The 23337-nt window shown below is 37.8% G+C and overlaps 1 protein-coding gene across 1 annotated transcript in view; it reads right to left on the reverse strand.

Moving 5' to 3' along the window:
• MYBPC3 (myosin binding protein C3) overlaps window positions 1-12380 on the reverse strand; it is a 60776-nt gene extending 48396 nt beyond the window's left edge. Inside the window, exons 1-5 of the mRNA XM_075152276.1 lie at window positions 12356-12380; window positions 3364-3630; window positions 712-807; window positions 359-445; window positions 63-211 (exon numbers count right to left, since the gene is read on the reverse strand). Coding sequence (XP_075008377.1) covers window positions 63-211; window positions 359-445; window positions 712-807; window positions 3364-3630; window positions 12356-12380 — 624 coding nt within the window. The remainder of the gene's footprint in view (window positions 1-62; window positions 212-358; window positions 446-711; window positions 808-3363; window positions 3631-12355) is intronic.
• Window positions 12381-23337: the final 10957 nt, after the last annotated feature.

The raw sequence follows: 23337 nt of genomic DNA on the forward strand, positions 1-23337 counted from the left end.
TATTTTCCACAGATTAAAGATTAGTATCTGGAAGACTGAGAACCTTACTCTGCCAATTGTACCTTTTTATTTCGATCATAATTGTCATGTAGCTGGAGATGTTTCCCCACTTTGCTTCCCAGGTCCATCCACTTTCCTTTGAACCATTTCACTGATGGTTTCTTCAGCAGGCTCTCACCTGCCACTTTGGCAGTGAACGTGATGTTTCCACCTTGTAAGGGAAGTAGGTTAAAATAAGATCATGAATTGTGTTTAATTTATCTGTTATATCACTGCTGTCATCCTGTACATGGAGAGCTAAATATTCAAGCAGCAGGTACAGTTTACAAACATCACTTGATTCACATTTTGTACTCACCAACAGTAACTTCTCCATCCTGGGGTCGTGTCACAAACAGCCCAATAGGGTCCAGAGGCTCTTCTGGTTGAGTCCCAGCAGATGCAACTGAAATAAACATCAGAATTACTGGCTAGAACTTTCTGCATCAGCTTCTGTTACAGTCGATATAGTGAATTTGTTAAGTCATTTCAAAATATCTCAATATGTTTCTTCTGTCTCTGAGATTCCTTGTTCTTTATTTTCTGTCGTTCATCACTAAGTGCTCTGCTTTCAGCTACTCTCTTTACCTCACTGACTCTAAGGATCCCCTGTTGCTGTTCTTCCCTTCTGTTAATGAACCAGACTTGATAACAGTGTTAGTTCTCTATTACCTTCTGTGTTTTGGCTGCTTTCTACTGGTGGAGCAGGCGACTCTGAGGCAGCTGGGGCTGGAGCAGCTTCAGCAGGAGTGACTATCTCACTCTTTTCTGGAAATGAATGTAAGCCAAGATTAGAGAAAGTCATGTTTCTGCTTCCTTTCTGAAGAAATTTTGCAGAAGAACAGCTTTTAATATGTTAAGAAATGCAGAAAAATCAGCTGTGGTTTTCTAGAACTTAGAGGATGTGCTGGAAGGAGAAGGGGCCTACTGAAGCTGGATGGTGAGGCTCTTTCTTTCACTGAGCTTGGAAAGAACTGATGTCTGGGTTTCTAAATTCTGTAGTCTTGATGCATAGAAACTTGTCAGCTGATGAATAACGCTATTATTTGATGTTAACTTCAGTGGTCTAAATAGAAAAGGTAGTGAAAAATGATGCAATTATTATTTTTGTAAACAATTTGCTTATTCATGAGATTTTGTTTAACTCTGCTGTTGGAATGTAACGTTCCAAGTGCTGTTGCCATGTGCGGCTTGGGAAAAGCTCTAGACACTGCTAGTAATCAATACAGAAAAAATATTTTGAAAATCCATCTATCATTTCTTCCCCTGGCTCATGGAAGTTTATGGCCTCTCAATTAAACCATGACCTCACAGACAAATTCAGGCAAATGCATTTGGCACAACGGAGAAGACAGAAATGTATGAAAAGGGAGTAGGAGTGAGCAACTGGGGCAAATGGAGGGAGGTAGAATTTCTTGAAACAGATCAATTGCAGAAGGATTTCATTTTTTTTCCATAGGTAGCGGAGCCACTTCCCAAGGGCCTTGCTTACTTCTCACACAAGTCCCACATGCAGTTTCCCAGCTATTTGCAATCTCTTTTCCACCAGAGATTTCTGGCCCTGTTGTGTCATATGATGACTAATTTGAGTGACTCCTTTGTCACAAAGGGAGGTGGCTGTGTCTGGGCAGGTTGGGGTTCTATTTTTTTGATCATGAAGAGCTGAAATTGTTATTGTTTATGAAAATAATAATGGGTAGTCCAGTTACTCTTCAACAATCTAATCTTAGTAAGGTCTGAAAAACAAGACAGTATCTGTGAACACATGAACATGAGTCAACCCCACTCTCAGAAAATTTATGCCTTTTACCCTAAACTGTATTTGTGTCTTGAAAGAAAACTGTGTGATTTTAAATTGGTATTATTTTAATACTTTAGTATCAAACTCTACCACTTTTATTGCATCTTGTCCAAATAAATTTCAACTCAATTTTTCCTGAACTAAAGAACTAAACCTTATTCTGACTAATGTAGCGTAGATGCTCCCATAACTTGGATGCGTAGCTCTTTAGAAAAGGCTTATTTTGAGACATCAATATATAATGTATACAGGAAAATTATCTCTCCTTTGGCATCCTGATAATCTCCATCGCCAGTGTGTGCTTGTCAGAGGTGTATTGCTTTTAGATAATGATCACACTTCCAAATTCAGTAACTCTGTTATCTGTAGGCTGTCTGCCTGTAGCAGGCTCTACCTGCAACTAACCTGAAAGACGATGCGGAAGATATAACTAGTATAATATGTACCTGTTTACTTTCAGGGTAAGATAGTCAGCAGGAACATACTTTTATATGCTCTGACAGCTGTTAAATTGTCCTAATCCATACGAGGATTTCCCCCTCCTCACAACTTGTCATGCACTGTCTTTTCATCTGGAACAGGATGTCTTGTCTCCTGTTAAATATTCACCAGTATCTTTTCAGCTGACCAGAAGATCTCACTATCATCATGTTGCTAGAATAAACAGTGATAGCAAAGGAGAGGAGGTGATATAAACAATTTGAGTTTAAGGCTTTTCACCAGAATAAAAAGGGAAAATAAAAATACCAGAAGTGGTAAATAAGGACCATTTGGAGGGGAAAAAAGAGATCGGGAAGGTCAAAATGTTTCAAAAACCGAGCGATTTCTTCTATCCTCAGCATCTTCAGACATTTTTAATGAGAAAATTCCAGAGAATTTGGGTCTTTATAGTTTTTTCCAGGAAAGTTTCCAGGAAGTTTTTCAATTTCCCATCTAACTGATCCTTTAATGCATACAGAGGTAATAAAGATAGGTGGCATACGAATAATACAAAGGTTACTCTTTGTATTCAAGTTTCTCTTCAAATACGTATTTTTATTAGCAGGTGATTTTGAGATAGTTTTTGGAAACTTATGAGCTCCTAAAAACATTATAGCATAACTTGTAAATTTTTTGTCAATTGTTACAATTTTGTGTTTAAATAAAATAATTAAAAAAAAAACAGGCCTAAGATGCAGGCATCTTAGTTTAGGTCAGGTTATGTTAGACTAGCTTTGCTTTGCTTTTCAATAGTTAAGCTGAAAAGCTTGACAGAGAATTCTAAAGATGTACATTGAGATTTCCTCTGTGATCTCCACTGTGTGGACTTCTGACATCTGGAAATGGGTGTCTTAGCCACAGGAAATGTATTCCTCAGCTTAATATTAATGAGTAGCTTCAAATAACTGGGCAAAACAGATGTATTGCTGGTTAAGAAATTTTACAGTGTTAAGTTAGACTAATTTCCATGGACCTCATTCATGAAGTTTGCATGTGGGACTGGAAATACTGATGAAATTAGGATTGCTTAGGAAATGCTGTACCTGGTTCCTTGACCTTGAGTTCAAATTTGACCTTGGAGCTTCCAGCTATTACAGCATATGTCACATCATCTTCTTTTCCTACATTATTGATTGTCAGTGAATGCTTGTTTCCTTCTGCCTTGATGACATATTTCTCACTTTCAGTAATTTCTGTGCCAGCTCGCTGCCACTTCACCTTGATGCCAGCTTTTTCTGTCTCTGCTTCAAACACAGCTGTGCTTCCGGCTGTCACCTCTGTTGTCTTCGGCTTCTTGGTAAATGCAGAAACTAAAAAAAGAGAGAGGGCTCACTAAAATCTGTTTTGCAATTGTGGCATATCTGTTGTAGTCAGCTGTTGTGGCTGCAACAGCTGTCTCCTTTCTCTCCCATCTGCCCATGCAAGATATAAATTACAACACTTTCCACTCCACAGAGAAGTTGTGGAATTGCCTTTGTGTTTATTGAGCTCTGTCTCTGACTGAGATGTCGTATCTTCTCCATATTGTCAGAAAACAAAATGGAATGGATAGCAAACTCATCTCACCATCCATCTTCCTCTTTCTTTCCCCCATAATGTTTTGATCTATGACAAGATGGTATGATATGTATTCTTACATGTCAAGCTCCCTACATTAATTTGCCATGCAGTTTTATTTAGAAATATTAATTCTGTCCTAACAGTTGCTTAATACGGTTGTCTAACAGGATCAGGATCTGTTCCTCCAACAAAATTACGGTTTGTGCAGTAACCTGTGTCCTAATACACCACAATGAATTAATGGTTCATCTTTAGTCCTTCTGTTTTGACTGATCAAGGCTTTAGTGGAAAGGGATGCATGTTCTGATGATGGCCCTTGTAATTTTATCCCAGCTAAAATAATATCAATTGTTGTTTGTATTCAAATGTTTAGGTCAGCATTAAAAGTTAAAGTACTTGCCTACGTAGCGCTCTACAACAACTAGTTTTCTAATTAATTACAACACCTTGTAATTAATATAAAAAATATCAAAATATTTCCTTTGTGTCAAGAAGCACTTATGATGCTTATAATGAGAATTAATTAAATTACGAATATATGGGGTGAATAAGCATAAACCAAGTGATCTGTTTTGGTTCATATGTAATTTTTGGTTCATATGTAATCAAAGTAGCACAATAGATAGGAACTTGGAAAGCAAGCAATGTACTGCGATTTTGTTCCATGAGTATCCTAATCTTTCTCAAGATTAGATTTTAATACGGTAACTTATTTTACTAATTTCTTTACCCTGATTTATTTATTTAGATTTCTCTAACTTTATTTTGAATCAAGTTTTTCATTTTATGCTCATGTTTTGGTCGTAATGAAATCTGCTATCTTTTTGCTAATTGCCATGAGCTATGTTCATGTATAAAAATACCAGTAATTAACATGGTGATTCATACACTGAATGGTTTTTGTGCATCATTATGTCATCTTTTTATTGACTTGCCCCTGCATAACCACGCTTTTATAAAATATTAGTAATTCCATCACATTTAATTATATCTGTCACCTCTATGGCAAATTGTCTATGGCTCTTCAACTTGGGCAGCAACAAGAACTCTTCCAAACACCACAACAATGGTTACAATTAGCTTTAAACTTTTGATTCTGCTTTATAAAAATGAAGGGAATATGGGATAGAAATAATTTAACAGAAATAGTTTATACTCATGTTCAAACAGGTGCTTTAGTTAGTATAAATAGTATACTACTAATAATACCATCTGTTCATTGCACAAAATCTCTATTCCTGTGGCATGTCCTCAGGCTGCATAAATTAATTGACCTCAGTGGAATTACATCTGCAAAGATTTCACCTGATGGCCTTTGGACTTTAGTCATAATACAGTTCATTTTTCTTGCATTGTTTTGCAAAGGATTCAAAGCTGCTTAAACATCAATTCAGTATCAATTACAAATACTTTTAGGATTTAGCATGTATTGCATTTTGCCTCTCTTTGTTATATAAAAAACCTAAATTACATTTTTCTCTTTCTTTTTTCTTTTTTCCCCTACATTTTATATATTTGATGAAAAAAAATTTTGGTTTGCACTGAGCCTGTAATAGCCTTGACTGAGCTCCTGTTGTATTCTTCTGCATGCTTTTCTTCCACGTTAAGATAGAAGTGTGTGAAATTTCCTCTGGGAGTGGAATGTCCCTGCATGCTTTTATCTGATTTTTTTCTAACCTCAGGCCTGTAAGTGGTGTAATTGTTCTTAAACAGAATATAGTACCATGTAGAATATAGGGCTCTATACTACAGCTTAATACTCAAATGCCTGTTGCACATCTTTTGTATAGTGTTGCACTTCAGTACCTATACCCTGCCAGCACCCTACCTATACACAGCAGGGTATACTTTGATGCAATGTATCATGAATAATTGCAGAAGAGTTATTGCAGACAGCAGGTTTGAAGTACAGAATTCAAAAGACATGTAAAGGTGGCCAGGTTACCGCTCAGTGGGGAGCCAGGTCAGTTCTGGAACCCCCTCCTGAAATACCTGCTATCTGGCTCCTCTCCCTGTGCCGCTGGAGATAAAGCAGCTAAGAGGCATGTTTTTTGTCTCTGAGTGCTATCATCATCAGTCTTCTATTTAAGCACAAAAGAATCTATAAATATATTAATTACTTAACAGCAATGTGGCCTGTAAAGGTTCCAGCCTACAAATGGCAGGGTTTCAAGACATGCATACTTGGAAGTAACTCTCTGATCTGCTGCACACCCTGCAAAGTGATTAGGTTTCTTACATTTACTTTAGATGACTCAACAAAAACAGATTGTTGGCCAGAACTACATGCACAGTGAGAAATCTCCACCACCACCATAATATTTCTGACTTTTGGGAAATCTAAATACATATGTAGAAGTTTACAAGTAAGACTCCTTGTCTTTTTTTTTTCTCTCTCCCTATCCTGCCAAAAGACTCATTTCAGTTCCAACTTCAAATGATTGTGAATACTTCCACTAAAGCATAAAATTGGAAAAGCCCAAAATCTCCCATGAGAATAAAGGCCTGCAAGAACAGTTGTTGAGAACCCACTTTTTCACAGGTAAAGGAGACTCTAAGAGTCGTTTTCCTGCACTTGAGATTCAGAGTCAGTGACTGGCAGTGTCCAAAGTAGTGTCTCTCTGTATCCATCTGTATTCCCTTCATCTTCTGCTGTTCATATTTGCAAAGGAAAAGTAGTGATATACGGCTGGAGATTTTACAGGAAATTACTTTGCTGCAGAAGAGAGATTGCTGAACAAGTATGTGAAGAGAATGCCATCATTTTTCCTTCTGGGGGAAAAATGGGCTGCTTAACAGAAGAAAGAGAAGTGAGAGATCAGCTATTCCTAATCTCCTTCATTGTGGCTGCTACTTTAAGATCCAAGTTCACCAGCAGATTTTTTTTCTCATGCAGAAATTTCTCATTTCTCATCTAATCCAGCTATTTCCTCATTAGGAATGTTCCTAAACACCAACATGCAAAACTTTTTGTCTGTCCTGAAAGTCTCACTTTTGCCTGCTTTTATCAGAAACACATTCCCCATTTGGCAATCTCTCTCACTTCAACATTTGGCTTCTACCCAGATACGCCCCTCTGAGTTCCATATATCCATCCCATACTCAAAACACTCTTGGACCACCACCATCAGGCTGTGGAAAACCCAACGACCGTGACATCTCTCATGTGATGTTGTGGAATGTCTTAACAGCTCTTGTGCCTGTCAGGCACTGACAGATCTCAGGCACTATCATATACTTATCCAGACTCCAGTCGAACATGCACTTAGGAGCCATTGGGCTGGGGCACCTGATGACCAAGTAGCCCATGTCCTCTGCTGCCCACTTAGTTAACTCTCTGCTTCCCAGTAAGTTCTAACCTACCCTGCACAAAGGGAGAGAAAGGTGACATTAGTATTAACATACTATAGCAATTCTGGAGAGAGGGCAGAGACGCACATGAGTTACCAGTGCTGATGATGACAGGAATTATTGAAGGGAAGGAAAGCGGTAGGTGCTCTGTGTTTGTGCGTGTGTGTTTTGTGGAGATGGAAATGGAATTGCTGTGGAAAGTTAACATGGGGAGAGAAGAGGGATGTGGAGCTAGGGAAAGAAAATGAGGCTAGAGCCACTTTGTACTAACCCAGTTTTCAGCACTTCACTTCTCATAGCCCAGACCTTCCTCATCACTTCTAGCTTCCATAATGCAAAGAAATTCATATAACTTCTGAGTAATGTAAACCAGCAAATTTCTACCGCAGGCAGAAGAGGAAGGAGGCTGCGTGTGGTCTGCAATAGTCTTGCGGAAAACTTCTTGGTGGCTAATGCTTGCAGCACCCATCCTTTACAAGTCTTGTAACACCTGAAGGTGTACGCATCAGCTATACAGTTGTGTATGTTACGTAAGTTACAGCTTCATTAATCAGTAATAAAAAGCTCTATTTGGAGGTCCATGATCAGATTGCATTTTGATAATAATTTATTAATAAGTCTTTAAATCAGGAGGTTGAAGAAATATAAAATACAGTTGCTTTTGGCCATATTAAACTAGAATGAAAACATTTAAGTTCTAAAACCAATTTCCTTCACTGTTCACCTAAATAAAACTAGTGTTCTGCCTTCCTACTGCTGCCATTTATTACATCTTCATGCTAGCATCTTCATGCTTTCTCCCTTACTTTCTCACCTGCTTTGAAGCAATCTCCTCCTAACATCCACCATCAACCTAGTTTACTATTCTGCTTCAAAACTTTTTCATACTCTCCTATGCAAAAACCTAGAAAATGACTAAGCTACTACCCAGCTCGCTATCTATTGTACTAATCATTGTTTCCTTTGCTGTCTTGTTGAACTACCGATTTACTGGGCTTTTATTTTGTAAGTGTTTTGAGGCAGAGACTTTTTCTGTTGTCTTTGTACAGCATCAAATTGTTAGTAAGTAGCTACTAAGTACTGTTGTATCCCTAATAAGAATAAAAGTTAGTATTAGAAGCTAGAAGAGACATTCCTATTTGATTATTATCAGAAAAAAATGGAGATAAGATGTATATTAAAATAATGTTTAAATAACTTGAATAATTTCAATTTCTAGCCACATTCTTTAAGTAATTTGGCTTGTTAAGAATCACAAGCACTTGGTGAAAACCTTTTCCTAAATCACTGAATTTGGAAGTAGGCGTGAAGTATGTATGAAATGAAAGTGAGGAAGAAGTGTGGATTCCACAAGAGTGATTTTAACTAGATAGAGTGATAGAGAAGAGCCATTCCCCTGTTGTTTTGGTTGTGGGTTTTTTTTCCATCCTGCTTTTCAGAGTGGTGGCTCTGACTTCAGCTCTTCATCATTCGTTATTTGTGATATGTACATGGAGAAGAGGGAGATAAGCACTTAAGGAGAATGTGTGTTAGATAAGACTTTCAAATGATATTTCTGCCTTTCTGAAATAAAAACTGTTAAAGGTATAAATGTTTTAGTAGAATATAATGTATCTGGTTGAATGCACATGCTACAAACTCCAGCAGAAACCTGTGATGAGTGTAATTAGAAAAAATAGTGTCACAGGTTTTCTCCCACAAAACTGAGTTGCCTTACTGCACAGTCTGTGTATTTGGTATTAAAATATGTATCTGGCCAATGTATTGAATTAATATTATAAAAGTAGTATTAGCTTTTGGATTTCCTTAATTTGTTAAGGCTTCATGTTGAAAATTTATCTTTGCTTTAGTACTCACACTTGGCATCTAGTTTTCCTTTTATACCATTTGCTCTTCCATTGAGTTAAAAGCCAAACTGTGGATAAGCAGAATTCAGTAACGGAGCTTGTAAATTCCTTGCTGAGGAACTATATAAAGATGCTACGCATTCCTCGGTCAGGACCTAAGTGGCTTCTTGCAATTACAAGCTTAATCATTCCATGATCCAAAAGCTATTGAACTACTCAATCTTATCATTCCTTGCCTACTTCAGCAGCTGAGATTGTAAATTCCTGTAACATGAGCAACAGGCGAGGAATAGTTTCACTAAGCAGAGTCACCTCGCTCTATATGCGTTCATCATACTTTCTGTAAAGTGGGGATAATAACGTTCAGCTTGCTTTGAATCTTAACTTACAAAAAAGGAAAATATAGCTATATGAATTATTATCATTTATTTTTGAAATACCAGACTTCTCCTTTTCCAGATATAGTAATGCACGTATTTCCCATTAAGTCCCATTTATCTATTAAATTTGGCGTTTAAAAGGTCAGCTGTTTCCTCTTAATGTCACAAAATATTGTTAGGGAAACGGTAGGGGTTTTTTAACCTTTCTGAATTTTCACAACAAAAAAAGCAACCAAAACTTTCCAAAAAGCAAGACTTTGAACAGAGATTAACTATGAAATGTTTAAATCAAAGGGAGAAGAACATAAAGTTTCTGCAACAGAACCCTGTAAGAAGTGATGCTTTTCAATGTTTGATTGTTTGCTCTGACACTGAATTGCTACAGGTCTTCTAAATCCTGTTGCTCTCAGGGGGTGTATAGATTTTCTGGAAAGCTATGATAGTTCTTTTGGTATTATGTAAATAAACAGGGTAGTGCCTTAGCTTGAAGTATTTTAGTTGGACAGTTCAAAGTAAAAGAATGTCTGTTGGAAAATCTACTTCACTGTTTTAGGTTTTGTGGGTTTTTCGTTTGTTGGTTTGTTTGGTGGTTTTTTTTTTGTTTGTTTGTTCTTTTTTTAACCTGTTAAAAGGTTTATTAAAACAGCAGATATAGGCAGAATATCTCTGATCATTCTCTGGCATGAAGCATTTTCCTTTATATGAATTGCTAGATAATTATTCAGCCCTGCAGAGATTATGTTCAACATTATCCCATCTTGAAATGGCTTGAACTGTATAAACAACATGAAATAGAAAACCAAAGGGATTAATGTCTCTTGGGAGAATGAGAAGATCCCCTCTGCAAGTTATGGAGCATGTGACTGGTTCTGTCTCAGTCAAAGTGGGTAATAAGAGCTTTTCCTCCCCCTGCTGCGATAATCACAGTGTTTGGACTGGTTTGTTCCTAAGAATTGTGTAGGGTGATGTTAGACATCTGTTAGATTTCTCTGAAGAAATAAGCTGGAATAGAATTTCTCTTCACCGTTAGCTAGCAAAGGTGGGCATCTTCACAAACAGAGAAGTTGCCTCTCATCCACAGAGATTGCAAATGTTAATTTAAAGGCAGTTAAACCATTAGAAATCAAAAGTCACAATGCCTAGGTGATCACACTGTCAAATTTTGCCTACTCCGTTGTATTTCTTTTTGCCAGCATTGTCAATCACAAGCATTAGACATTTCAATGAACGTCAAAAATCATGTGACTTTAAAAATAGAATATGATTATGAATGTCTTCTTTTGGGGGCTATTGCTGAACCTTCACAGCTTATATTTTCAAGGTTTTCTCTACAATTACAAGGTCTGGTGTATACTTCTTTTTTACATACGATTCTACTTCCATCAACTTCAGAAACTGCAGCTTTAAGAACATCAGATGATGTTATAGTTGTGATAAAATTGAAGGGTTGATGACACCACTGTTGCTTTAGAGTTATCATTTCGAGGGAATATAAAGAATCTTGTTGGAGTTAATCATGCTTTAGTGCTTTGCAGTTCTTAATGGGAGATATGGGCTAGATTTGTGCTCTGCCTCTGGCAGTGGCTGATTCCATATATTTTGCCCAAAATGTAAATTTTTCTTAACAAGTTCTTCTTCTTTTATTGTGGTGACCACAGGACATTTTCCCATTGACCAGCCTAACAGGAGACTGATGGCTGTTCAGTCCTTTGCAAAGCACAAAGGCTACATTAATAAGTATCAACAGCTATTATTGACTAATTCTGGAAACTGCATGTTATTAAAAAAGCATGCACCTTGTACTGTACATTCAGGTAGTAGTGATTCTGGGTATACACTGGTATCAGTGAAGTGAGAGCTCTAAAAATGAAGAATCCCAGATTTAGTACAATTTTCTCCAGCCTTGTGTATTGGATATATGCACACTTTTCAAACAATCATAACTTCAGCTTTTGACAACTTTTTTTCCAAACTTAATTGTGGATAGAAAGTGCTCCTGAGGCATCTTCCTCTACCCACACACAGGTATCCTGAAGCTAAACTCTCCCTACCTCTGCTTCCCAGGCTCTTTTCCTCCTTCTTAGACAAACAAATTCATTGCACCTTACACCCCATCCTAGGCCTCCCCTTCTTTCCTATGTGGGCAGCCTCTGAGTGATTCCTTATTTCTCAATTTTAAATTAGAACTTTCCTAAATCTGAAATCTTTTCCTGATGTTTTTCTAGTGGGACAGGACTTGCACTGGGCTCTGCGACCTTGGCTTTCTGAAAATGTCTAGTTATCTTCTGGCTCAAGGGGAAAGGATGGAGGAGGGCGAGTGAAAAGAAATACGCGTATATTCTTTATAGTACAATGTTGTCTTTTTTCCTAGAGCTCTACTGTCACTGGCTGGAAGAACTAGAAAGAGTAAGCTCTGAACCAGGTGCCATTTGCTTTCATTTTCACAGAGATTTCACTAACAACAAATACCATCAAAATTTGCCTCTTACACTTCCTTGGAAGTATCAGGGAAAAAACCAAAACAAAACCAGGAGAGGTTTGTACTGCCTAACTGCCCAAGAGAGAGACTACATGCTTTTTTCAGAGTCCTAAAGGTGACTGGGAAAGGAAATGAGAAATGAAAAGAATCTGACAATTTAACACGTTTCATCTCTATTCTTTCCTCATCCAAAGTCTCTTGAGAAAATTCTGTGGCTGAGGGTTGCCAGACTAGTTACTGATTTTTCTACAAGATCACTCAACATCTTTTATATTTATAACTTCATAAAATATCATCTCTTTTTCCTCTCTATTTTTTTTTTCCACTGAGGCATCTCATTTCTCTAGCGTACAAAAGCTACTCACATTTTTCTCTGTCAAGCTGTTCTTAGGTTTTGTCTGTCAGTTATGATCCTTACCTGTTTTCTTTACAGGCTCTGGCATCTTCACTTTGTTTCTGATGAAGCTCCCAGTTGTATCTAGAAAGCAGGGTCTGAGCTAAACAGGAATGAGACTGCAGGGCTTTTGAGACCCTCTAAAGAAACACTCGGTGGAAGCCCCCATCCTGCTCCTCCCCCTTGATCCCCCACTGTTGTCAACTACGGCACCTTATCAACAGCAGGACACACTTGACAGGCTACATCAGCTGGGATAAATATAGCCAAGTTCCAGGAGCCAGAGAGCTCAAACCACCCAAGACTGGCTACCACTGATCTGTTGGTACAAACCAGAGCACAATCTGATGTTGCACATGTGTACATTTTCCAGCTTCGTGTATCTATTGCATTAAGAATTCCTACACTGCCGTGTTTATAGCAGTTAGGCAAACTAGATCGGATAGTTACATCTCCTGAATGCTGGTTCTGTACTTACTCTAAGTAGGTATCTGCTTGCATTCTTGCTACCTGTTTCAGTCTTTGTTATTGTTATAATTGGGTCAGAACTGAACAGCCCCTCAGAGAGCTTTTTTCTTGTTTCTTTTTTTTTTCTCTTCTGCTGAAGACTGTGTTTGTAAAACTAAATGTGAACCTTCAGGAAAGAACTTTCTTTTTCAGAGACACTTATACATTACTGACATTTGCAGTCACAACTAGAAAGGATGACACTACTTAAATAGTTTCAGTCCTCCCTCCCCATCCACCCACTTGATCCACGGCATATATTTCTTGAAAACCAGCAAGTCCTTTTTTTTTCCTTTTAAGTACCATTTAAAAAATAGTTCCAAGGTTCTATTAGATACCTCTAGAAATTTTAATTTTGCTTAATTATGTAGAAATGATCTGGGGAAATCTCACTAGAAAATTACTCTGGTATTACCATTTCATGCTCCAGTCATTGCTTCTTATTTATTCATACATTTAGCATATGTCAAAATAGTAACTGTGGACAACCATCCCTTTATTGACTTGGTGGTATATCTATTTCCAGTCACTTTTGTCTGTCTCATTTTGAGTTTTGAGCTTTATCAGAGAAACTCTGTAGCCCAAGCATTTCGCACATTTTAGCTACCACTAGTATTGAAAAAAGAATTAAAAAAAAAAAAAGTGGTTTTCATTTTTTCCAGTTTTACTAGCCTGTAAAAACCTCAGTCTAAGGATTTCTGCTTTTGGCAGGGAGCTCAGAACAGACGGGTGTGCACGCAGCCCATCAGTCACTGTATTTTGTGTCTGTCTTTCCCATCTGACTTCTGGGTAGACTGATAGGATGAATGTGAATGTGCGAGAACGACTGCTGCTACCTCTCCTGATTTTGGGCCAAATGCTTCCTCCCCTTCCCCTGAAGGAATTTTTTACATGTGAGTGAGGAAGATGGGCAGGATGTGACCTATGTACATTTTCTGTTGCCTCTGTTGCTAGCGGAGCACAAGTTAGCATGGTATGTTTTTGACCTGCTATCCTGTGCCTGAAGCATTTCACTGGGAGTCAGGAAATCTTGGCTATTTGCTTTGGCTTGAACTCTTTCAAAGGGCTTGGGTCCCAACACTGTGAAAAATTTGTCACTCGACTAGTCAAGATCATTATTCCCTTCTTAAATATTTCTCCCTGTTAGAGAGCTGCCGTTAACTGCCTCTTCTCTCCAGAGCTGATCCCTAACACGCTCTTGGAACGGCATCTAGATCCCTTCTGGGTAGAGAGTTGTCTCCCTGCAACCTTAGACAGTAGAGGCCGCAGGAGGCAGAGCTGCCACGGACTGATATGGAGAAAGAAAAAAAAAATCTATGCAGATTATCCAGAGGCGGACTGTGATCAGAGTCACGCTTCTTCTCAACTTAGTTGCCTCTCGAGTATGTGTCCTTGAAATAATGTTTACAAAGAAAATTAGCTGACTAGGAGTCATTTCTGCAGTATTTAAAACATGAACCTCTTGTAATTGCCATCAGAATATGCTGATCTTCCTCAGGAATCATTTTGCCTAGGGGAATTAGTTTTTCTACTTCATCCTTTCTCCCTCACTTATCAGCAAATAATTATTTTTACTGAAAGCCTGTGTGCTCTGTTCTGAAGTTCTTGATTTGGTAAAATACGTCGTATACTGATACGTTATGTTAGATTTGGATTCAAAAGGTTGTTCAGTTCTGAAGTTTTTTTACAGTTAGCACCACAGGCCTTTATTACCGTTAGCTAAAATAGTGTAAGTGGAAATAAACCCATTTGTATGGGTTTAAAGGAAATATATACTTATATACAAACTCTTTAAAGTGCAGGCATCTAGTATTTATCGTATACTCGAAGCCTGTATTTGTTCTCTGTGAATGTCCAGTAGGAGGTGCTTCAAAGCAAGAACTGAGAACCTTGGAATAATTAAATATGGGATAATTAATATCTAACACAGAACTCATTCTGAATGCTAATAGATATTGGCTTAAGTACAGCTTAAATATTTCTTCTACGTTCTTGGAACTCTCAATATTATTGATTCATCTAAATACTCATTTCTCTCTAAAATTACATTAACTCCTTGGACTCAATACTTTCCAATAGTCGTGATTCCACTGTTGAAATACACATTGTAAAAATAGGAATTCTATTATTCATTCTGAATTTTCCAACTTTTAATTTGAATATCCTCTTGTTCTGGGAAAACAGAAATTGCCATTCAGTGTCTGAATGTTGGTTGTTTTCTATACTTCTGTCACAGCACCTCCAATTTTTTAGGACAAAAAGTACAGCTATGTAAATCTACATTAAAACACTTCTAAACCTGACGTTACATACGGAAACATTTTCCTTTATTTGCGGCTTTCTTATTGTCAGGTATTTGTCTGTAAAATTGTCAGGCATGTGTCTGATGATGGCGTGTCTGTAAGAGCTCACTTCCATCGCTTTGATGGCGGTGGAAGGGTCCTGCTTCCTCCGGGGCAAATGAGGAGTTCATCCTGCCATCGCATGGCTTGCAGGATAATTGCGTTCGTGTGTTTCTCTGGAAATTTATGGGATGATCTAAACGGTGTTGCCATTCAAAGGAGATACAGTCATTCATTAGATTGAATTCTAAAGGTGCACTGTTTGAGGGTGGTATCCCAGAAACTGTCTACGAGCCATTATTTCCTAGGGAATTTGAAAGAAGTTTATGCTAATCTAAAAAATCTAATATGCTAGAATAATAGGTCGCTAAAAATACATGATAAGATGATGAAGCATTTGCACTGTGTATTAGAAAGAAAAGCTAGACAATATACTCTACATTTCTTCATTAACGTAGGGAGTACAGCATGCAGGAGTTCATCCCAATGATGCTTGCTGGGATCATGTAAATAAGTTTATTCTGTTTTGCACTCTCTCCTGCTTATTTAAATATCACAGATACTTAGAAACTCTTTTAGACTTGAAGAGTTATGGATTATCCCAAGTGCCTGGGAACCTTTTCCCAATGCATTTCATGTTTCCCAACCTTTATAGGTATTTTCTTCTCTGTTTAAATAAATATTCCTTATATAATGTGGTTGTAGCATTTTCCTTTTCATGAATGGATTTTCCACCTATGACAACTGACATCTTATTTTCTTCGGATCTCTTTTCTCAGGATTTCATTTTATCTATTTCATATCTTTCTCACTGTAGATTTGATTCTTTCTGTAAACATTTAGTGGTATATTTTTAATTCAGTAAGCTACTGGAGGGCATGAATATCTTTAAACGTGGACTTAATTCTGACTAGTTGTGTGCTCAGAATCAGGCATATTTAATTCAAGTACTGTGGTGAGTCAGTCCCTTAGCTGGTTATTCTCCACAGATAACTTTCCAGGATTCAGAATCGAATAGAGAGTATGAGTTACTTCTTCCCCACAATGAAACAGAGACACGAGAATGATTTAATCTGATGCAGGGAAATGATCCTATTCCAGTTATAACTTTTCAGCTTTCGTGATTTTAAATGTTATTTAAAATAGTGTCTGCATGTTCAAGGCAGAGCAAAATGAATGTTTTGTCTGCTATTACACTTCTGGTTACCAGGTGGCAGCATTGTTGTAATAGTAAACTTTTTTCTAGCATTTTCTACATTTTATTTATTTATTTATTTATGTAGCCACTTTTAATAACAAAACTGCTATGCAAATGAAATATATGATAGCGATGGCTACACTGGCCCAAAATAGATGTGTAGTGGATTGTGATAACTACTTAGCAGTGCACCGCAGCACTAGACAATTTTTTAGAAAGTGTGTGAAGTTTCATCCTATATTCAAATGAAACTGATGTACAAGCATGGTGAAGCAACATGTAATAAAGGTCTCTGGGGCTTTACTAAAGAAGTGAATGAGGGGGAAAAGGGTATCCTTCCTTGTCAGAGGAATTATCTTGCAAGTCTGAAATTATTGTTCTATGCCTCAAACAGTGGCTTTCATGATATAGTTCAAAGTCAAGTTCAAAAATGACAGCAATAGGTGGCCTGCAGTGACAGGCCCTGTGATGTATCTTCCTGATTTTGGATGGTTGCAGCATGGCTTATGCAGAGAAACCTGAGGATTTATTATTTATAGACAAAGTTAACAGCACCTCCTTCTAATTAAGACTATCCAACTTCCTATTAAAAGGCTGTGTTTTTAGATGGTTACGACTTTGCCCAAATGTGGCTATCCAGGCGGAAAATCTATACATTACTTTTCTGCTTTGGGCTTTTTTTGCTTTTAGTTTCTGTCATGCCATTTGATTTCTTGTCTCTGTTTATTTCTCTCTCTGCCTCTTAGTTTTGTTTTGTGAAAATATCACCTCCTCCGTGATTCAGCAGTTTCTGAGGTCAAGGTAGTGTAATTAACTCTCGGTTCCAGGGGCTGCAGATTTACTGGTGTGAGCACGGGTCCAGCGGGAGTCATTCGCTGAAGTGCTGCACCCATGAAACCAGGCAGACTGTTTCCTTTGTGCTTTTGAAACACGAAGCTCTGGGGTGTACGGTTCAAAGGCACTTGGCCTCACTGACAGAACTTGAGTTTACAAGGGCTTACAAGATCTGGGTAATGCTGATCCTTCATATTTGAGCTTCCCTCTGCACAACCATTTTGTATTCCTATACTTTGCACCCCATATTTGGGATCTTTCTGGACATTTGACAGTTAACTTGCTTTCATTTCAGGGATGTACATTCAACTGGCTTCATGATAACCAACCTGGGTTGCTCCATATTCTAGACTATAGAAAAAAATGCAGTGAGAGAAAAAAATGCTCAGTGAGAACTTTCTAGATTTTATCCTCTGAAGAAGTTTTGTCTGTGTCAGTTGGGTCCAGTGTAGGGGTCAGCAGGATTTTCTCTTTGTCTCTGGGCTACTGTGGGGCTTGGGCTGAATCCACACACTTGAACTAAGAGCAAACAGCATGTATGTCCCGTGTTCCAAATAGCACCTCCCTCAGGCGCATACAAAATGGAGGGGAGAGCTGGGGGGGGCTAAGAATCGGACCTTCAGAGAGAGAAGGGAACACACAGAGTAGAGTGGGACAAGGAAATAAAAATATGTGATTGAGGGGTACGAGTGGGGAGAAAAAAATTGAGGCTAGAGGTGTGGGAGGGGTTTGAAATAGATCCTCAAAGGACAAGAAGATTGAATGGGGAGCTGGGGTACAAATGGGAGTGAGGGAAGAGAACTGGGAATCAGTAGGTGATAAGACCGAAACTGTAAGAGGATGTGGGATGGGAAAACTATAAATGGCTGAACAAATATATTGGAACTGAGAACCATTCGCATAAAGAGAAACTGACTGGAGGCATATGTAAGAAAATTTGGTGTGAGAGGAAAAAATAAGACCAGCTGGACAAAAGTTAAAACCTGACATTGAAAATAAAGCAACTGGGATCTACTAAATATGGAGGCGTCTGGTGGCTGAGTCTAGAGATGGAGAAAAGCTGAACGAAGAGCTGGGAGTGGATAGCTGGGACTGGCTGAGACAGGAACAGAGTACAGAGTGTTGGTGAGTGGGAAAAAGTGGAAGAGGGAATGTCTAAAGAAGAATTCCAGAACTATGTTTCTAAAAGCAAACACTCAAAACTCAGAAAATTAGTTAGTTAAATCTAAAAGAAACCCAAACTGATTTGTATACGCAAATGCCCAGCTCAGCACCCAAACATTCTTCACTTTGCATAAGGCAGAAGCATCGGAGCATTCTGCACAAAGGTGTCAGTGGTCAAAGGGCTTCTCATATGAAGAGCACGGCTGCTCTGCTGCTGGGGAGTTAAAACAAAAGCTCAGAGGGAGCCCTTAAAGCACAGAAACTGCATTCCTTCCTACCACAAAGCCGCTTCCCCAATCCTTTGCATAACCTTGGTCTCCCCAACACCTCCTCCCACCCTTCCTTCTCCTCCACCACCTCCTACTAAACCTTATCTGCTCTACCACATCCTCATTCTCCTCCTGTCCATAGACTGCTCTGCTCATTCTCACGTACTGCTTTGACTCCCCAATAGTAAAAAGTAACACTGTGGGGAACTGAAGGCACGAAGAAGGGGGATGTGGCTGTATGAGTGGAGAGAATGGGAAGAAACAGAGAATGTAAAGAAAGTTGCCCTGAGAAACCTGATCTAATTGGCCTGCTTTGAGTAGGGGGTTGGATGAGGTGACCTCCAGAGGTCCCTTCCAACCTAAGTTACTCTGTGATCCTGTGTGGTGATGTGAGGAAGTGTGAGAGAAATAAGTGGGGCTAAAGCAGACACAGATGAGTTATGAGTGAGAAAATGAGAACGAATATCTGCAGCTTACTGCTGTTTTCATGTTCTTTGGAAGAAGTTCACATTCCCCAGCTCTTGGAATAGGACTCTGATGAGTGGGGTTATATACAGACCTCCCTAATACCACAGGCTCAACTGAACCAACTGAATTGCAACATGCAAATTTGTTAGAGAGGAAAGGTGAAACTTGGTGAAGTTTTAGCTATGTTACTGTTGCTTCGAAGAGCAAAGCTCTTTGTCTGCTTGATTGTAGTATGAGATTAGTGGATTCATTACGGTAGCTTTGTTTATTACAAGCTTTACATTTTTAGTGTTTTAGGTATATGGGTATGCGAAATTATGTGAATCTGGTTTGAGTATTGCTTAGAACAAGGAAAGGTGATGAGATAGCAAGTTAACACACAAAATAAATCAGAAATAAATGCAAATTCTTGGAACTGGTACCCACAGAATGCTGTAATCTGTATCATATCATAGTCTTTTCCACCAGTAATCCATACATGTTAAATACACAGGAGTGGGATTCCCATGGAGAAGGTACTGTTCTGGGCTTTTTCAAAGAAAAAATACTTATTGTATTGTCATCAGTGATAAAGTCTCTGCTATGAATTTACAATGTGCAGTTGGAGAATAAGCAAAATTAGAGCAATGGAGTAAATAAACTGAATTGAACTGTCATGTGATATATGTGCTTGTTATGAAGTTGGCACTATAGTTTAAAATAAGCTTGATGATTATGAAGTGACTTTTGTTGTGCAGAGATTTGAATGAGGGAGGAAAAAAACTAGAAAGAAACAGAAGAAAGAAGAAGATTAAGGGATACAAATAGAAAAAGTAAACTGAGGCAGAAGGTTTACTGAGGCAGAAAAACCTGGCAAAATACAGAGCATAAGCCCGGTTGTAATTGAAAATGAAGACAAATACAGATTATAAGACTCTGGTAGCGTATGGATCTCAAAATGAGGCTATAGAAATAAAATTTAATGAAGGAGGAGACAAAAAATCAGTACATATATTAGGGTATGTATATGTATTTTTCAGGAAATTTGGTGGGTTCAATAAATGTGGACTGTCAGGCAAAAACAAATGATAGCACCTTTAACTGCAGTTCTGTCTGATGTAGGTGAGTAGCAGCTCAGATCTAGAAATGTGTAAAACTCCCTTTGACTGGGTAGAATTAAAAAATATATGCTATCTCTGTAAATTTTTGTATGCAGAATATCCCTCAGTACAGCCAGTGCAATTTTTTACCTTCTACACCTCTGATATATGGCTGGAGGGAGTCTAAAATATTGTAGGAAGATCAGTATTTTGGATTTAGCTCAGCAATAGTTTTCTGAATAATATCTTTCCACAAGAATTGATTAGAAACCAGTCAGCAGCTAATAAAGGTGGTTGGTTTTTTTAAAGCAGGCTGCAAAGGTCATATGTAAGTTGAATATCCAGCTGTAATATGAATGCTTGCTTTGAAAGAGGATTGATGATCTCTAACAGCAGTGGGCTGCAAAATGTTCCAATAAACTTGCGCTAATTATGGGTCATCTCTCCAGATAATGACCTGACCTACCTTTTTCCAGCACGTCTGCCTGTCTGGTACTTGGCCACTTTCAGAGAAAATGGAATGCTTGCTTCTCTGTAATTTTCCTGAACCAGTGATTTTGTCACATTAATTTTAGTAATTTTCTCTAAAAAAGCCAAAGAGCTTCTGCTTGCATATGCAACTGAATGGTGATAATTCAGCTTGATTAGGCAGACTGCTATCCAGACCGGTTTGATTGGATGGGATACAAACGGTACTGTGGTGGAGAAGCATCATCATTTGGTCTCCTTCACAGCTGCAACACATGATTATTCAGACTCTTTATGCCACAGATGAAAAACCTAACCAGAAACAGATGGGGAGTGAATATTTTTAGAAACAGTATTTCAAAGCATTTACAAGAGGAAGAGAAAAAGATTTCAACTTTGGAGATAAAGAAAATTTAAAACCTGCTTGTTGAAGTATATTCAATAGTATTTTTAAAAATGTTTTAATTATAAATAATACTGTCCCCAGAAGTATTTTTCCTCAGATTCTTCCATTTCTATGTTACTTGTGGCCAAAGACAGTGTAAAATGCAAATTGTTCAAGTACAAGTAGCTGCTCTAAAATAATATTTATAGTAATGCACAGTGCTCAAATCACTCATTTAAAGGTTCTTGTTGTTTCTGTTTGAATGTTTATTTTAATTTTGTATTATTTCTCCAGCATCTAATTGTTTTCTATGCAAGACTTGCTAGGAAAATGGAAAACTAAGTCTCTGAGATCTAAGGCGGCTTTTTGACAAGCTTGGAATGGCTTTTGTGATATCTTAAACATCTCCATAATTAGCTCACCACTTAGCTCTTTTCAGTCATCATAGTTTTCCTGCAAGAGGAAATGATCCTTCTCCTTTAAATTATAGTGTCAGAGAATGAACAGTTCTGCTTTTCAAGCTGTGTTTGTGATAAAGATATTTTTATGAAGAGAGGAATTAATATCAAGCCTGCAAGTCTGATGAGGGCAAATGTCTTTTATCTCTTTCTAGTAGCAAATCAGTGGTGGAGAGTCATCGTCAGTACCCAGTAGAAAAGTCCTGAGTTTCTAGCTCAGCATTGAAGAAACCCTAATTATGTCTGTGTTGAGTGTTGTTCTAGCCCTCTGAGAGCTCCCTTCAGTGTCTTCAGCTTCCATCCTACATTTGCAACATGGATGCAGATGGAGTCTATATGACCCTAATTTAGTGAATATTACATTACGTCCTATAGAAAGTAAATTCTTACAGTACAACTTTAGAAACAAAATCTCTTCTTAAATTGTTTTATATCTTTGACATATCTTAACCCTAATTAACCGCATAAAAAATACTTGACTGGGAGAATATACATGATCCTCAAAGAACAGTAACTGAAAGTTGGGTTGCAAGATTTTTGATAAGACTGAAAGATAATTTCTATTTATTATTCTTATCTTGGATACAGAAGGTTCTGAAGCCCTCACCCGCTTTTAACTCTCAGTTGATTTCTGGCATTGATTGATGTATTTATCGTGTTCATGAACTGGGAAAAAGAATTGGGAAGTACTACACTGTAATTTTTTTTAAGCAGGAGCTTCTTTCTTTTCTGTTTGGCTCCAAGGAGACACTGTAGCCCAGTGATGTCACCAGACTTTTCACTTCCACAGTGAGATTGTTAGTTAGATAAAACTGATTATGTTTAGATATAATTTCGAGAACTCAGGTCTGTAAGAAGCTCATCACTTTCAACTATTTCTGGTTTCAGTGAGGGGCAAGCTCTGAAAAGCTTCAAGTTAGTTAGTTACGTTATTTAGTTGCGACTTCCAAATTGTCGTATTTGGCATGTTCTACTACATTTTAATATTGTTAAACAAACCTCTTCTCTTCATTCTAGACCTATCTCATTTCACCTTATCTATTTTGGAAGTCATGATGATTCCTGATTTCTGAGTGCTTGAATGCAATTGAGATCTGTTAAATAATGTTAAAATGCTAATTTTCTTAGTGTTAGTTGACTTTGGTTTTCTTTTCTGTGTTTAGATGTACTGGGTAACTTTACCATGGTATCTCAGGTGTTGAATTATTTTTTATTTTGCATTTTGAGTGTAATCTATACAATGCAGTTGTTATTAGTTACTATTCATTGTTTTACAGTAGGGACTAAAATCCACAGTTAAAAGCTTGGAAACCTTTCATACCAGAATTCTGCAAAGACATGATTAAATACAACTTATTTCCCAGAAAGGTTCATAAGCTAAAATCAAAATATCACTGTGGAGGTAAGCAAGGAAAAGGAAAGAACAGGAGCAGGAAAATGAGTGAAACCACAGAAGAACATGGTTAATTGTTATGTTCTAAACCGGATAGAGCTATAAATGTCATTCTTGGTATAAGTGAATAGAAATTATTCAACTGGCAGGGCTTCATTTGCACAGGAAAAAATAATGACAGATATATATGCATATGTATTTTAAAATTTACTTCAGTACTGTAGTCTCTTTCACAGTAATGTATCTCACTTATTATATTTGTTACTTAGTTTGACAGCATTGATGATGTTCCTAAGTAAATTAAAAAGCAGTGACGGATGGATAAGGCCCTATAATCCAGTGTGCTTTGTGTTCAGGTACCACACATGAGCTGTATCTGCATAACTGAATGCACATGAGATTTGTTTGTGAAGTAATCATTTATTATGCAAACACCAGAAC

This window comes from Calonectris borealis, chromosome 5 (assembly GCF_964195595.1).
Source record: "Calonectris borealis chromosome 5, bCalBor7.hap1.2, whole genome shotgun sequence".
Taxonomy (NCBI): domain Eukaryota; kingdom Metazoa; phylum Chordata; class Aves; order Procellariiformes; family Procellariidae; genus Calonectris; species Calonectris borealis.